The following is an 18,595-nucleotide window of genomic DNA, read 5'->3' as shown; positions in this document are numbered from 1 at the left end:
GCATACATCTTCTATTACTGGTTGCAAATATTTTTTGCTTATTGTAGATGATTTCAGTAGAAAGATGTGGGTGTATTTTCTAAAATATAAATCTGATGTATTTAGTATCTTTCAGAAGTTTAAATCCTTAGTTGAAAAAGAGTCTGGCTGTAATATCATAACTCTTAGGACAGATAACGGGGAGAATTTTGTTCTTCTGCTTTCTCCAACTTCTATGATACTCATGGCATCAAACGTCAATTAACTACACCCTACACTCCTCAGCAGAACAGTGTTGTCAAACGCCGCAACCGTACGGTTGTTGAAATGGCTCGTTCTATGTTACAACACAGAATGTTCCGAACAAACTCTGGGTTGAAGCAGTGTTTATTGCTATCTATCTTCTTAACCGCTCACCTACTCAGGTTGTTAAGGGGAAGACTCCCGAAGAGGTTTGGTCTGGCCATAAAACTAAGATCAGTCACCTCAAAGTATTTGGCTCAGTTGCATATGTTTGGATTCCAACTGCTAAGTGCTCTAAGTTGGATTCCAAAATCGAGAAACTCATGATGACAGGGTACAGTGATCATCACAAGGCCTATAGGTTGATAGATGTAGCCACTGGTCGTCTTAGCTTCAGTGATGATGTAGTATTTGATGAAGACAGAGGATTCCTTCAGTCTCCTCCTTCTAAGCAGTGTTCTGAGGATCAGCGTCACAGTGTTCTTCTTCCAGTAGGTCCACCTGATGGGAGGGATGATGCAGCATCAGTATTTAATGATGCACTACTTGAGCTTCCTCCGGAAAATAACCCCCCTCTTGCTGCTCCTATTGTTCCTGAGTCTTCCCCGTCTCCTCCTGATATTGGTTCCTCTACTCTCTGGCCTAAATGGTGGGCTAAAACCATTGGTGATCTCTGGGATAATGAGCTCCTTGAAGGTAGAGCTTCTAGACATAACAGCAAATAGCAGTCTACAGTAAATTTTGCTCTTATGGCTAACCTGCACAGTATTTTTGAGCCTCAAATTTATTTAGAGGCTAAGGGTACACTTGAGTGGGAACAGGCTATGGAAGCTGAATTCCAGTGTCTTCAAAAGAATCACACTTGGACCCTTTCTGATCTTCCTGCAGGGAAAAAGCCCATTAGCTGCAAATAGGTGTATAAAGTGAAATACAAAGCAGACAGAACCGTAGACAAGTATAAAGCTTTCCTTGTTTCTCAAGGGTTCTCACAGAAGGAAGGCATTGACTATGAGGAGACCTTTGCTCCTACAGCCAAGATGAGTACCATACAGCTTGTCCTTGCCTTAGCAGCTCAGTTCAATTGGAAAGTCCATCAGATGGATGTAAAGAGTTTTTCTGAATGGTGACTTACAGGAAGAAGTCTACATGACGCAGCCTCCAGGATTCAAGGTTGTCGATCAAGAACAGAAAGTTTGTAGATTAGTCAAAGCACTCTATGGTCTTAAACAAGCTCCTCGGACTTGGTACATGAAAATTGATCAGTACCTCACAGATCATGGTTTTTAGCGGAGTCCATCTGATGCAAACCTGTATATCAAGCATATTGGTGATGATATTCTGTTTGTGGTTGTCTATGTGGATGACCTTATCATTACTGGCAGCTCAACACATTTGATCCATGGGATCAAACAAGATTTGTGCAGCACTTTTGATATGACAGATTTAGGACTTCTTCATTAATGTTTGGAGTTGAAGTTTGGTAGACTGAGAACAACATCTTTCTCTCTCAGTCCAAGTATGCCAGAAATCTTGTGGACAGATTCAGAATGCAGGATTGCAAACCTGCCACGACTCCTATGGAACCAGGGCTCAAACTTTCAGCTCAGTCATCCTCACCCCTTGTGGATGAAACTTTATTCAGGCAATTAGTGGGCAGCCTCATCTACCTTACTGCCACTAGACCTAACATTAGTTTTGCAGTGAGCTACATTTCCCACTTCATGTCAGCTCCTAAGGCTGATCATTGGATAGCAGCGAAGCGTGTGTTGCGTTATATGTGTGGCACTCCTGATTATGGACTTTTGTACACTCGAAGTTCCGATCCTATACTCAGTGGTTACACAAATTCTGACTGGGTTGATTCGGTTGACGACCGTAAATCTACAGCTGGGTATGTGTTTAATCTAGGATCTGGTGTTGTCACCTGGACTAGTAAGAAGCAGCAGGCAGTGGCTCTCTCCCCAACAAAAGCAGAGTATAGGGAGCAGTTAAGGCATCTTGTGAGGCAGTTTGGCTTCAACGTATGCTTGCAGATATGCATGTTTTTCAGACAGGTCCTACTCCCTTGTTCTGTGATAATCAGGGAGTGCTCAAACTTGCCAAGAATCCAGTCTTTCATGAATGAACAAAGCATGTAGAAACCCATTGTCACTACATTCGCCAGCTTGTTAAAGAAGGATCTGTTCAATTGCGATATGTTCCCACAATGGAGCAGCCCGCCGACATCTTCACTAAGCCTCTTGGTCCTGATAAGTTTGTAAAATTCAGAGGATCTATCAGTGTTGTAAATATATTGAGCATTAAGGGTATTAGAATAATGCTATTTAGTGTTTAATGCTCATTCTTATTAGTTGTTTCTATTTTAATCTTTTTAGCAGTTTCTTAGAAGAAACTGGTTGTTTCTATTTCTTAATAGAAACATGATTTTTTATTTATGTAAATATCTTTGTATTACTTATTGAGCTTCATTTGCTCATGTAAATTAATTCAATTCATTCATTGATTAAGATGAATAACGTAGTGGTTCTCATCGACTCCGGTAGCACCCACAATTTTTTAGACTCAACCATGGCAAAGAGTCTCAACATCTTCACATTTGCCATGCCCAACATGAAGATGATGTAGTCATAGAAGATTGAAAAGGTAGGGAAATGCCATAAGGTCAAATTGCAGATTCAAGACTATAATTTAGAATCTTCATTCTACATTATACCATTAGGAGGAGTAGATATGGTCTTAGGCATCCAATGGCTACAAACCCTAGGCACTTACTCTGACAACCATCAAGAGCAATTTATAAGCTTTAATTGGGAAGGGCAGAGGTACAAGTTATACGGATTCCAAGCACCAGAAAATCAAATAGTGTCATCATCCCAAATGATGAAAATGATTTGAAAAGGAGCACTAGCTTATGTAGTACAATGTCACCAATTAGAAATGTTATCTGCAAATGTGATCAGTGAAGAGTCACCAAAAGTACAAGAGCTAATTCAGAAGCATGAAAAAGTATTCCAAGACTTGCCCATGAAAATGCCGCCTAACAAGGAAATCGACCATACAATAGAAGTCAAAGCGAGATCAGACCCTGTCAACATCAAGCCGTATCGATATACGCATCACCAAAAGACTGAAATTGAGAGAATAATCCAAGACCTTTTAAAATGAGGGATCATCACAAAAAGTAAGAGTTTGCATGTTACTCCAGTGGTATTGGTAAGGAAGAAGGATGGATCATTCAGGCTATGCATTGATTATAGAGGATTAAACAAAATAACGATTAAAAACAAATTCCCAATCCCCTTTATCAACGAAATGTTGGATGAACTAAATGGCACAAAATACTTCTCAAAATTGGATTTAAGCTCAGGCTATTACCAAATCAGAATCAGGTTGGAAGACATACCAAAAACTGTGTTCCAAACACACGAAGGTCACTACGAATTTAAAGTAATGCCCTTTGGGTTAACCAATGCACCAGCGACATTCCAAGCCACTATGAACGAGTTATTCCGTCCATATCTTAGGAAGTTTGTGTTAGTATTCTTTGATGATATTTTAATTTACAGTAAAACTTGGAAGGAGCACCTACAACATCTAGATAAAGTTCTTACACTACTGGAAGAGCATCAGTTCTACGCCAAGAAATCCAAATGCACCTTTGGCAAGGAAGAAGTAGAATATCTTAGACACATTATATCCCATGAAGGAGTAAAAGTGGACCGTAATAAAATCAAGGCTATAAAGGAATGGACCAAACCAGTTAATATATCCAAGCTAAGAGGATTCTTAGGATTGACTAGATATTACCGAAGATTTACTGTGCACATATAACTGCACCTTTAACAAACCTCTTAAAGAAGAATTCATTTCAATGGAATGAGGAAGCAGGAAGGTGTTTTGAAGAATTGAAGGAAGTTATATCTAATGACCCGGTATTGGCGACTCCAAATTTCTCTAAACCATTTATCATTGAGTATGATGCTTTCGGGTTCGGTATAGGTGCAATGTTAATGCAAGAGGGGCATCCAATATCTTTTGAAAGTAGGAAACTCAATAAACGAGAACGTCTTAAATCCACATACAACAAGGAAATGCTCACTATTATGCACGCACTGACCAAGTGGAGACAATATCTTTTGGGAAGTAAGTTCTCCATTCGAACAGATCATAACAGTCTCTAGAACCTCCTCCAACAAAAAACACTTTCCGAAGAACAACAAAAATGGATTGAAAAAATTGTGGCCTTTGACATGGAGATACGACATAAAAAGGGAAAAGATAATGTAGTAGCAGATGCCCTGTCTAGGAATCACGAAGAACCAACATTATTTGCAATCTCAGTTATTGTTCCTGAATGGCTTAATGAGATTCGAAGTGAGTATGCCAAGGATCCAGAAATAACTGTGATAATCAATAACTTTCCAGACAACTCAAAATTTGAATGGAAGAACGATATTCTATGGTACAAAGGAAGAATCTATCTGAATTCAAACTCCAAGTTTAAATCCAAGATACTCAAGGAGTCACATGATTCATTGTCAGTCAAACATGTAGGATTCTTTAAAACTTACTACAATCCACATCAATCATTCTTTTGGAAGGGGATGAGTCACGATATTCAGAAATATCTAGCAAAATGTGACAAATGTCAAAGAAATAAAAGTGAAAATATTATGACACTTGGATTACTTCACCCCTTAACATTATGAATCAAAAATAGGAAGAAATGAGGGATTACCTGTATCTGAGGGCAAGGATAAGATTTTCGTAGTAGTCGACAGACTCACCAAATATGCTCACTTTATTGCAATGAAGAAATCAGACTCAGCTAAACAAATCGCTGAGATATTTTGCAAAAATATTTATAAACTACACGGTTTTCCGAAAGTCATTATGAGTGATAGAGATGCCAAATTTAAGGGTAATTCTGGAAGGAATTGTTCAACCACATAGGAACCTACCTAAATATGAGTTCCGCTTACCACCCTCAAACAAATGGGCAAACGGAGGTTGTCAATAAATGTTTGGAAGCCTACCTACATTGTTATGCTACAGAAAAACAAAATAAGTGGGTTCAATGGTTGCAACTCGCTAAATGGTGGTATAATTCTACTTATCATACGTCAGCAAAAAAGACTCCATTCCAGGCTTTGTATGGGTCCAGACCTCCGAAATGGAAGGATCTAGCTACATTCCAAACAAATCTACCAGTTGTTAAAAACCAACTAGAAGAAACCCAAAAAATCGTCCAAACCCTAAAAGAATAGTTAAATAATCCAACAAATTTAATGAAGCAATAAGCTAACCAAAACAGAACCAAGAGAGAATTTGAAGTTGGAGAATGGGTATTTGTCAAGCTCCAGCCATGCAAACAGTTGTCCTCGAAACAAAAAGGAAAATATAAATTGGCACCGAAGTTTTATGGACCATACTAGATCAACAAAAAGATCAACCAAGTTGCATATAGTTTAAGCCTTCTGGATAAAAGTCGTGTTCACAACGTCTTCCGTGTATCCTGCCTTAAAAGGGCAATGGGCGACCATCAATCGGCACAAACAACGCTTCCATCCTAAGATGATGAAGGAAGGGTCATTTTAGAACCATAAGGTATCATATCCACCAGAGAAAAGGAACTTTGATCTTGTGTAATCAAGGAATACATGATCAAGTGGAAGGACTTACCAGAAGAAGAAGCTTCTTGGGAGACTGAAGCATTTCGTCAACAACATCTGTTGTTACGTATGCTTTGAGGACAAAGCATTTTTTTGGGAGGAAGGCAATGTTATATAAAAAATTAATTAATTAGTAGTTATTAGGCAAAGGGCATGATCAAAAATCATGCCCATTCACCAAGAGGCACCCAAGGCAGTATAAAGCTAGGGTCCTCCCACAAATTGTAATCACCTTCTATCTGTTTTAATAATAATAAATATGAATTTGACGAATATCTAAGTTATTTGTGCCAACTAAATCTCTAAGTGCTTCATAAGTTGCTAATGGCATTCTTGTAATCTTGTGCTTTAAGGTTAATATTTGAACAATCTTGATTGCAGGTGGTTCAATTGTTCATCCTAAAGCATTGGAGCATAATTGTATCTCATTGAAGCAAGCTAATCCCATTTGCATCTTCATTCTAGATTAGAAGTGCATATTGAAAATTTACCTCCAAGCATAATCTTGGTTGATAGATATTTAGGGTCACCTTCTCTTTCAATTTGTGACACTTAACCCTTGCACTAAGGTTAAAACAGCTGACCCTGCAGTTCTCTTGCACGCAATCCCTTGTAGGAACGGAGGCATCTAGGTCGTTAGAACTCCAGGGTAGGTATCGTTAATGAGGCCTTAGCATCCTTCCCCTGAACTTCTTTCTACAACCTTATGTAAGACTTGCTTCAAAACAATTGAGGTGAAGGCTCTCACTTAGATTAGGACATACACCTTCTTGCTCTAATCTGAACTCGGGCATACACCTTCTTGCTCTAATCTAGACATACACCACCTTGCTCTAATCTGAACTCGGGCATCCCGATCACCATTTTTCTTACATCGGGTAGAGCTTTATAATGAAGGTGAGCAAACCTCTGATGCCATAATTCGGACTGAATAGATGTGTCACAAGACATGACACCCAGCGGACTTCCACCAACCTGATATAATGAATCAACTCAAAACCCAAGAGTAAAAGCATCTTTAAAGTTTTTTTTCCATACACGTACCTTGCCATCGCTGAAGGCCACCTTGTAGCCTTTGTCTTCCATTGCCGAAATGGACACCAGGTTCTTTTTGAGATCAGGTACATATAATACATCTTGTAAGTGGATGGTATTACCCTGATTCAATTGAAGAGTGACATTTCCTATGCCTTTCACGGGATATTTTGAATTATCTCCAAGAACAATTTCCAGGTTGGTTTCCTTCTCTATCAAATTATAGAGAGCTTCTTTGTAACCAGTGAAGTGCCTTGAGGCACCACTATCAATAAGCCAATTTTCCAGCGAGTCCGGAGGAGCAGTAGTAGATAGAGCTACTGGTAGATAATATTCATCTTGCTTATTGTTAACAGTGTTAGATTCATACCTGGAATTTCTTGCCTTCTTGAATGGTTGTCCTCTTCCTTGATTTCTGGCACTTCTTTTACCTCTTTAGGTAAAAACGTAAAAGAGATTCTTTTTTTTCCATCACTTGAGTATGCGCCAAAAAAATATTGAGAGACTTCGGTCCTCACAGGACCTAGGCGAGTAAATGGCCATTTGACCTGCCATTCCTTTGATTGCCTTGAGAGGGATTTTGATCATCGTCCCGGTGTGAGTCCCTTTTATCAGGGCACTCCCTTGCATAATGACTTGTTTTATTGCAATTGTAACATCGTCCTTTTCTTCCACCCTTTGGTCCAGCCTTTCCTTTGAATTTAGCCCTAGAATTGTTTCTTCTTTTAGTATGAGAAGAAAAGGCAGAGGGATGACCTTTAAGTATGGGCATTTCTTGCTCTTCCATCCTCGTTTCTTCTTGAATGCATCTAGCCATTAATTCCTCAAATCCAGGAATTACGTTATTGTTGAGAAGAGTAGTCCTGAATATATACCATTCAAATGGCAGTCCTCCAAGAGTTGTGAGTGTCATTTCCCTATCTGGAATTACTCCCCCAATAGATAGGAGATCGTTCTTGATCTCGGTGATCCTTAAGAAATATACTTGCATACTCTCATCTTCGCCCTTCTTAATTTCCTTCAGCTTATTTCTAAGAAACAAGACTTGATTTGCATCATTAACTTTAAATAAACTCACCAGTTTATCGTAGATTTCCTTGGAGGTGTTCAGCTCAGAAAGATAGGCCACCAAGCGCTTGTCGATAGAGTCCTGGATGATCTTCCTTGCTTTGACTTCTCCCTTGGTCCATTTATTCCTAGCAGCAGCGGATGCATTTGATGGAAGCTCAACAATCCCACCTCTCACATGGTCCAACACTTCCTGCTCTTCTAATGTTAGATCGAGAGACATCTTCCATCCGCGATAGTCAGACTTCTCACGGAGTTTGTCTTCAGCAGGGAAGTGCGTTGAGGACCCCATGATTTCTTTAAGATAGCCTTGCCAACCTTCTCTTCGGTGATTGCTCTTGCTCTTGCTCTTGCTTGGGCTTTGTCTTCACCTCAGCTTTGATACCATGTTAAATTATGGTATGTTTTATGCTTAGAGCAGTTTACTTATTTTTCTTCTTATTAGCCACAGATTAGCAATCACATATACATTAAGTAAAGTGCAGATAGAACATTAAATGATCAACAGAAAACAAGACAAGACAAGAGACACAAGACATGGCGGCGAGCCAAGGACAAACCCCAATGCGAGGAAACCCTTTGATCAAATCTTCTTTTATCTTCAATAGTTCAGCAGAGAGAAATAGTACAAAATCTGAATTCTGTAATTTTATATCAGCAGCAGCAAACCCTAGATCAGTGAAGTCAAACTTGGTCAAACTAGCTGAAATTGACCTCTAAAATACTTGGTCAATTTCCAATCAACTTGTCCTTAAACAGCCCCAAAAGTTCAGTCAATTTGCAGATTTCTGAAGTCAACTTGCAACCCTAAACTAGGGCAGTCAACACCGGTCAAACCAGAGGTCAGATCACCTCGATTTTCGTGCCAAACATTGTGGCCTACCTAAGAGAGACAACCACACCCAATCTGCACTTCTCGAAGGTCAACGCTTCGTCAACGCTGGTCAAAGAGATGACCTGCTGCCCTAGAGTTCTTTCTGCGTCTTCCTTGCCCTAGGATGTCTTCCTTTTAGCCACACGTTTGAGAGAGAGAGAGACAGGCACCTTTTATGCGTAGGAGAGAGAGAGAGAAGATGAGTGAATTGAATTGCCCAAATGAGGAGAATGCTCCTTGTATTTATATGCAAAAGTTGAGGTTGAATAGACATGACTATTGGACTTCTGACCCTACATAAGTTTGTTGGCCGACCTTGATAATTTGTCCATAATCAAAATAAATTCATATCTCCATAAATATTTATCGAAATCGGATGATCTTTCGATCAATCCTACACCTCTCGATGAGAGGAATCTAGGAAAAATATCAGAAGCCATAAATAAGGTGATCCACATGGAGTTTGGCCCTAGTTGCCAATTTTAACATGTTTGCATCTGTGGATCCAGGTTTTCTACAATTACATGTGAGCTGAAGAGGTAACACACCCAACTTGGAAGCATATCACAGATTTGTTACAGATACAAGGGCTCATACTTACTTTTAAACTTCTTCCAAAACCATCTCTACCCTGAACATCCAACAAGGTGTGACAACCTGCTGCGATATCTGAAAATTAACACCACATTGCAGAGATACAATTCTGGGTGTTAAATACCCCTCAATGGACAAAGGATCAGCCCTTGCTCTAAGACCATATCAAATACAGACACAGTAGAAATATTTGCAGATACGGTAATTTTATTAATGTCAAATGAATGACCACAAAAGTAGGTCAATGGGACTGAAGGGTACATCTAGTACAAGTACAATGTGGAAGTGCAAACACAACTCTTAGAAAATGCCAAAGATAAATCTAAAGTAGACAGGTATCCAATATCATTGAATGCGTGTAAAATCAATACATAGAGATGTCATATGAGAGAAACATATGCTAGGGAACCGCTCACATAACCAGAACATGCCATGTGATTTACCTAGATTAAGACACTTTATTAACCATTCATATTTTAAAATCATAAGCAATGTAATATCTTTATAAATAATAAACCCAATCATGCACTTTAAAGTTAATGGTTGGTATGCTTATTAAAGTGAATATGGAAGAAGATGGAAAAAATGATATATGAATAATACATTTTCCTTGATATATGGATGCACGTCGCTACATGTTACCCCGCTACATATACAAGTGGCCACGTAGGGTATGCCTCAACACATAAACAAGTTTTTGGCATGCAAGCTGTAACACTCATGATTGAAAATAACCCTAATTTATAATATAAAAAATGGTCAACTACAATTAAAAGAAGAAATAGAACTGTTTGTTTCTTCTATGCATTTTCATAAGTAAAAGCAATGAATGTTTTGATTTCATCTAAGTTGGGCCACTGTAACACCAAATTTGGAATTCTAAATCAGGAACAAAATCAGATATCCAAATGAACTTTACAAGAACATGAATAAACATGGAGAATTCATTAGATGGACCATATGTTATAGAATCATTTCCAACTAAGTGAAACTTTGATACTTTAGACTTACCAGAGGAACTTCAGCAACTTGAAACCCAGTTGGAGATGTCAGCTTGCCGTCTTCATCTAAGACACCTATTGCATAAAGAACCTCCAGTGCCCTCACCATTGCCTCTGCTGGGGGGGAGGCAAGCCAATCAAAACGCATAATATTGTCTATACCCAATGCCTTTAACTGCATTAACATACATTATTTTAATCATATATCAATATTCATCTAAAGTTTCACAAAAAAGAAATATCAACAATTTTATTGAACGATTTGACTAAATTAATATTTTGATCATTTACTCTCTTGATACTTATTATTTACTCTTAAAGAAAAAATGGGTTTTCTTTTGTGCTGACACAATTAGAAAAATTATTAACCCAACAACAAAAAAAAAAGCAAGTCCAACGTAAATCAATCTTACCAAAAAATTCAATATCATCAAGATTACAAAAGGAAAGGTGCAGTTTTGCCTCAATAGAACAATTGAATCATGTAGTAAATGAGGATTCTTGTATATTTCCAACAACAAAATCCGACTAATACAAAAATAGTAACTCATGACAGCATGAATGAGAAAGAAAACCAACCAACAAAGTTGAGGTTATTGCCTCCAAGATAATCCCAACAATGTTCTACCGATTTTTTATCCCTTATTTTATATAAAAGAGACATCTAAAGAGGTGTCATCAGTATCAGCATAATATCATTCCTTATTTAGGAGGGGATGAGGAGAAACCATGAAAGACATTGTAAAGATGATAGCTCATCATAAGATGATATGCCTTGGTGGTGTTTGAGTACCCCAAAAGGATGCATTTTCAGCTCCTTGCACTTAGTTTGCTGCTTTTCTCCTTAGGAATTAGTGCATAGCAATTGGAAACAAAAACCCAAAGAGGTCTCGACTCTCACCAAAGGAATGTGGGTATACCACATTTCATAAGGACTTTTATTCCCAATTGTATGAGATGGAGTTCTATCTCCCACATATATTGCACATAGAACTGCGTCAACCCAAAACATGAAGTTCACATTATTCAAAAATAGCATTGAATGTATTGCTATCACAAAATTGAGCAAGCCTTGGAGAGGGAAACCCTAAAAGACAAAAGCTAGACAAAATTCTAACAATGGGGTAGAGGCCCAATGTCACCTTAGCCAAAACCCCCTACTCTTCACAGATTTTCACCTAAGGAAGGAGTCTCGGTAACAGTGAGATCACTTGAAATAGATATTGCACTGACAAGGAGAGACATTTTTAATATTGTTGCAATCACTAGTTATTATTCTCCTATCAAATTGATCATTTGTCTTCTGCAATTTCTATGTGGCAAATATTGAATAAAACACTACAACAACTTCACATAAATTAAATAAACCACAGAAACTGAGAAAATATTGCACACACGCACACGCACACAATAATGAACACTAATATTTTTTTAGAAATGTCCCCGGAAAAACCTCAGTGTGGGGAAAACCAATCCTGCTGATGAGTATTTTATTATTCTTTAGCAAAATCTTAGATTGAAATTTACGATTGTTCGTCATAAATTAGCAAACTTCTCGAAAATTGTTTCTTTCACTTTTGCAAGCTGATTTGGCTTCCTAGAGACAACATGACCCCTCTAATAAAATTAGGCCTCCCTCTAGCTCACTCAATCAAACCACACGTGCGGCCTTGGCAACTTGGCCCTCACTAGCAACTCACACTGGTTGGGAAAATCAACTCGACCTCCTCTGGAACTCGACTTCTTCAGGCAAACTTGGCTTCCTCTTAGCAAATCGATCTCGCTGGCAAATTTTTCCTTACTCTAGTAACTCGACCTCTCTAAGTCAATTCAAACTGCTAATAACTCAACCTCTCTCTGTAGATAAAATCAACCTCCCTCTCAGTCTAAGAAACTGGAAATTGTTGTGAAGAATTTCCTCCAACAATTCTATCTTCAAACACTGCTGATCTTGATCTGCTAGTGCCCTCACACTATCACTACACCCTTGCTATCACTGCAAACCTATGTCTTTGATATGTTCTCCAAATGCCCATCAATTTCCTTTAATAATATCTCGTTGAGCTATCAATGGCTACAACCTAATCTCAATCGATGGTTAAGATCATCTTGGCCCCATCAAATGACTTTTCTAAAACTCACTAGAGGAAAATCGATTTACCTCAGTTAATCCCGATTAATTATGCCATTTCACTAAGTTAGATTTAGGAAAATTAACAAACTGGCTAATTAATTCCAGGCAATTTTGCTTAGAAACTTTTTCTGGGTATTGGAGAAAATTAATCCATTGTGCTCCTTAGCCTCGTGGACACCATCTGAGACTAGAACACTTGTTCGAGCTACATAAACTAGCACTCCCTATTAGGGAGGAAGGTGTTTTGCATAACACCTATCTTGTCTCTGAAGAAGATGAATCTCGCCTTCCCTAAAGCCTTCATCAGTATATCTGCTACCTGTTCATCTGTGGGTATATATTATTGTTAAAATTGGCAACTGGGGCCAAACTCCATGTGGATCATCTTATTTATGGCAGCTGATATTTTTCTTGGATCCCTCTCATCGAGAGGTGTAGGATTGATCTAAAGATCATCCGATTCCGATAACTGTTGATGGAGTTATGAATTTATTTGCATTATAAGACAATTCGTCAAGGTCGGCTAGCGACCAAATAAACCCCACATGTGCTCAACATTTTAGTATAAATAGAGGTGGCCTTCAAGTCATTTCAACACACTTGGGATCTCTTCCTCTCTCTACTTGTCTTTGGGTTTTAGTAGGAGGAGAGATCCTAAGGAATAACGTTGCCCTAATCAAGAGGGCAGAAAGCCGAAAAAGCCGGAAACGCCTGAACTACTGGAAAAGCTGGAAAAGCCGAAACTGCCGGAAAAACCGAAAATGTCGGAAATGTCGGAACTGCCGGAATTGCCAGAAAAGCCAGAATTGTCGAAACTGTCGGACAAGTCGGAACTGCCGGAAAAGCCGGAGCTGCCAGAAAGTTGGAAATGTCGGAAAATACGGAAAAGTCGGAATTGCCAGAAAAGCCAAAAGAGCCAGAACTGCTAGAAAAGCTGGAAATGCCGAAAAAGCCGGAACTGCCAGAAAAGCCAGAAAAGCGAAACTGCCAGAAAAGACAGAACTGCCGGAAAGTCAGAAAAGCCGGAAATGCCAGAAAAGCCGGAAATGTCGGGACTGCCAAAAAAGCCGGAAAAGCCGGAAATGTCGGAACTGCCGGAAAAGCCCAAACTACTGGGACTGCCAGAACTGTCGAGAACAACGGGAACTGCCGAAACTGCCAGGAACTGTCGGGAACTGTCAGAACTGTCGAGAACTGCCGAAGCATCTGTCTCTGAAGGAGACCAACATGCAACGGATAGCTAACTAACATTGGGACAATTGTATGGTACTTAGCAGCAAATACACCAAGCATGCAATGTTACAGCTAGCATGCAAGGGACAACTAGCATGCAACAACAAGCATGCTAAGGACAACAAGCATGCTAGGGACAACAAGCAAGCAAGGGACAACAAGCAAGCAAGGTGCAGCCAACACATAGGTCAAGATGGCAACATGGTGCAGCAATGGCAAATAATGCAGTACAATGATGGGTACAGTCATGATTAATGAAGCGTGATGAGATGCAACATAGTGATGATGGGTGCAGCATGGTGCAACGTGGTGAGGTGCAGCGTGATGACGAAATGCAACACAACGATAGGTGAAGGAGTCACCTTGGAGAATTAGTTGAAGCAACATGTCTTCAACTGATCTCATGTATCATCTTCTTAAAGATGATCTATGCTCTTATCTAGATAAGTCAAAGTGTTGACTTTTGTTGTAAACGTACTATCTCTCTCTCTCTCTGCTGAACTATTGAAGAACATATAAGAAGAATTGATCAAGGGTTTCCCCACATTGGGGTTTGTCCTTGGCTAGCGCCACATCTCGTGTCCTCTTGTCTTCGCTTATCTTATGCGATTTATGTTTATATTCTATCTGCAATTTACTTTAATGTTGATGTGATTGCTAATCCAGAAAAAATATGGAGCTAACTATGAAAATTGAAATAAATTTCTCTAAGCATAGAACATACCTAAAATTAACATGTTATCAAAGCTGAGGTGAAGACAATGCCCAAGCAAGAGTGAAAGAGCAATCACCGAAGACAGTTGGGAAAGGACAAAAGGATCAGTGGATTCCTCATCCCTCTTCAAATTCAACGAGTGTGAAGTCGAAACAGAGAATATTATCAAAATGGCACATCGGAAGTTTCTGATGGCCTACCTAAAGATCACTTCATTGGGAAGTCCGGATCTAAGGATGGAAGGAAAGGCAGATGATTTGGTTGCAATAAGTTTGGTCATTATGCGAAGGAGTGTCCGAATGGCAGAGACACATATCTTGATGAAGATAACAATCATTCCAGGGACATCTTCAATGATCAAAGGAATGACAGGTAATGCAGGTCATCAAGGAAATGGCCAACTCTTCAAAAATAAAAAGCAAGGAACCCCAGGTATGAAGAATTAAATGTTGTTTTTGGTAAGATAAAAAAGCGTTATCTTGTATTGGTCCTCTCCTTCAGATTCTTTGGGAATCTGGCTTATTGATGGTAGTGCTTCAAGGCACTCCATCGGATAGAAGGGTGCACTCTCTAATTTGGTAGAGATGGAAACAATCCGACAGGTTTGGAACAACCCGAGGAGTTTGAGATTCATGATCGGGAATCTCATGTATACAGATGGAAGAAAGCCCTCTATGGCTTGAAGCAAAACACCTCGAGCGTAGTATGATAGGATTGATAGTTGTCTGATGAAGCTAAGATTCCCTAGGAGTGAAACTGATCCAAACCATTACCCGAAGGTTGTGGATGATAGACCTCTCATACTGGCACCTTATGAGGACGACCTATTTCTGACAGATGCAGACCCTCTCATTTGGAGAAGTAAGAGGGAGTTGGATTCCGGATGTGGAATGATAAACTGCAAGCCTGTGACTACATCGAGGATCTTAACTTTCAGAAGTTATATGGTAGTGATGTCAGACCAAATTTGGGAAATGCCTCTGAGTTTCATAAAAGCATTCGCGTTGATGTTCTTGGTGAACTTCCGTCCAGACATATGTTTTGCAGTTAGCATGGTGAGCTCACATTTGGTTGAGCCTCACTATTGATGCCAAGAATCTTCTGAGATATCTTCGGGGCACAATCTCTCATGGATTGAGATACACTGCCAGAAATATGAAACTGCATGATTATTTGAATGTTGACTGGGCAGGCAGTGTGGAGGATCACTAAAGCACTTCTCAGTGCTGGTTCTCTTTGGATTCTGCTCCGATATCATGGATGAGCAGGACGCAGAAGTCGGTTGCTATAAGCATCGTCAAGACCAAATACATAGCTACGAGTATAATCTCGTGTGAAGCTGCATGGCTGCAGAATCTCTTAAGTGAGTTGTTTGTACACATGATGAATACCACTGTGATTCTCTGTGACAACCAGAGGGGGGATTCGATTATTGAGGAATCTTGTATTCGATGATTGCTCCAGCAGATAGACATCAGATACTGCCTTATCTGCAATATGGTAAGTCGATGAGCGAGGAGGTTCCATCGCATTGAGACTGATGTACAGGTCGCAGGCATTTTGTCAAAGGGGAAAGGTCAAATCTGTGACTTTCCCGAACGACTTGGAGTCGTTGAGAGACCTTCTTATAAGGGTCCTGCATGTTGCATGCATTGAGCTCTGGGAGCTTTGGGGGGCTTGGGGTACTTACTCAATCAACATACAACCATAGGGCAACCCACCCTCCCCTGGTGGTGCGCTATGAAGAGGATGATTAGTTCTTCTGTGGGCCGAGATGATTAGTTCTCCCGTGACGACTGTCGAACAGGATGATTAGTTCTCCTGTGGACCAGGATGATTAGTTCATCGTGGCATCCACTGACGGGATGATTCGTTCTCCTGTGGACAGGATGATTAGTTCTCCTGTCGGGGCATCCTACCCATGCAGTCTGGGACTCATGGGAAGTACCTCCCATCTGATCAATGAGCAGGGAAATGAGGATAGGGACCATAGTAGTAATATCGATGGACGCATCGTTTTATCTACCGTACCCCCTATCCTAGGATGACCTCCATTGATCTAGGATCAGTATGAGTGGTTTGAAACACTCTCTTGTGACATTGATCTGGGATCAGTATGAGTGGTTTGATACACTCTCTTGTGATATTGATCTGGGATCAATAAAACTGAATTTGGGTCAGTAAGAGTCATGTGACACACTCTCTTCAGATGAAACTGACTTCGGGTCAATAGAGAATGGTACGAGATATTCTCGATCAATTCTTCTTCTTCATGGTTCAGCAGAGCAGAGCAGAGCTCAGCAAATCAAAGAAGAGCAGAGCAGAGCAGAGCTTAGCAAATCAAAGAAGAGCAGAGCTCAGTAGATCAGAGCATAGCAGAGCAATGCAAGGCACTGATGGAAGAGATAGTACAGTCGGACATATGGATCAACGAATGGAGTTCTCCCTAGTTGAGAGGGAGTGTTAAAATTGGCAACTAGGGCCAAACTCCATGTGGGTCATCTTATTTATGGCAGCTGATATTTTTCTTGGATCCCTCTCATCAAGAGGTGTAAGATTGATCTAAAGATCATCTGATTCTAATAAGTATTCATGGAGTTATGAATTTATTTGCATTATAATACAATTCGTCGAGGTCGGCTAGCGACCAAATAAACCCCACATGTGCTCAACGTTTTAGTCTAAATAGAGGTGGCCTTCAAGTCATTTCAACGCACTTGGGATCTTTTCCCCTCTCTACTTGTCTTTGGGTTTTAGTAGGAGGAGAGATCCTAAGGAATAACGTTGCCCTGATCCAGAGGGTAGAAAGCCAGAACTGCCGGAAAAGCCGGAACTACTAGAAAAGTCGGAATTGCCGGAAGAGCCAGAACTGCTGGAAATCCGAAACTGTCGGAAAAGTTGGAAATGCCGGAAAGGCCAAAAATGTCGAAAAAGCCAGAACTGTCGAAAAAGCCGGAAAAGACGAAACTGTTGGAAAAGCCGAAAATGTCGGAATTGCCAAAAAAGCCAGAAAAGCCGGAAAAGCCGAAAATGTCAGAACAGCCAGAAAAGTCGGAACTGCCTGAAAAGCCCGAACTGCTAGGACTGCCGAAACTATCGGGAATAACCGGAACTGCCAGAACTGCCGAGAATAGCAGGAACTGCCAGAACTATCGGGAATTGCCGAAACAGCCGGAGCATCTGTCTCCGAAAGAGAGCAGCATGCAAGGGACAGCTAACTAACATTGGGACAATTGTATGGTACCTAGCAGCAAATACACCAAGCATGCAATGTTACAGCTAGCATGCAAGGGACAACTAGCATGCAACAACAAGCATGCTAAGGACAACAAGCATGCTAAGGACAACAAGCAAGCAAGGGACAACAAGCAAGCAAGGTGCAACCAACACATAGGTCAAGATGGCAACACGGTGCAGCAATGGCACATAATGCAGTACAGTGATGGGTACAGTCATGATTAATGAAGCGTGATGAGATGCAGCGTAGTGATGATGGGTGCAGCATGGTGCAGCGCGGTGAGGTGCAGCATGATGACGAAATGCAACACAATGATAGGTGAAGGAGTCACCTTGGAGAATTAGTTGAAGCAACACGTCTTCAACTGATCTCATGTATCATCTTCTTAGAGATGATCTATGCTCTAATCTAGATAAGTCAAAGTGTTGACTTATGTTGTAAACGTACTATCTCTTTCTCTCTCTCTCGAGTCTCTGCTAAACTATTGAAGAACATATAAGAAGAATTGATCAAGGGTTTCCCCACATTGGGGTTTGTCCCTGGCTAGCGCCACATCTTGTGTCCTCTTGTCTTGGCTTGTCTTCTGCGATTTATGTTTATATTCTATCTGCAGTTTACTTTAATGCTGATGTGATTGCTAATCCGGAAAAGATATGGAGCTAACTATGAAAATTGAAATAAATTGCTCTAAGCATAGAACATAACTAAAATTAACAATTATAGTTGAACAATCCTGCACTACACATAATCCTTGATGAAGTGGTATATGATGTTTGTATGCTTGGACTTATCATGAAACATGGGATTCT

General features: G+C 40.0%; 1 protein-coding gene across 5 annotated transcripts in view; it reads right to left on the bottom strand.

The window, feature by feature from the left end:
* The window catches only part of LOC149162988 (RNA helicase family protein), a 405,052-nt gene that overhangs the window by 167,475 nt on the left and 218,982 nt on the right, over positions 1 to 18,595 (bottom strand). For all 5 annotated transcript variants that reach the window (XR_016261962.1, XM_089437477.1, XM_089437478.1 and 2 more), the window contains exon 16: positions 10,477 to 10,641. Coding sequence is in view for 4 of the 5 variants with exons in the window: in XM_089437477.1 (XP_089293603.1) it covers positions 10,477 to 10,641 (165 nt within the window). In the remaining variant the exon portion in view is untranslated. The remainder of the gene's footprint in view (positions 1 to 10,476; positions 10,642 to 18,595) is intronic.

This window comes from Pinus tabuliformis, chromosome 5_2 (genome assembly GCF_031772625.1).
Source record: "Pinus tabuliformis cultivar Carrire ecotype Pingquan chromosome 5_2, CPIR1, whole genome shotgun sequence".
NCBI lineage: Eukaryota > Viridiplantae > Streptophyta > Pinopsida > Pinales > Pinaceae > Pinus > Pinus tabuliformis.
Note: the sequence above shows the minus strand (reverse complement) of the source record. Positions and strands in the feature narration are given on the sequence as shown.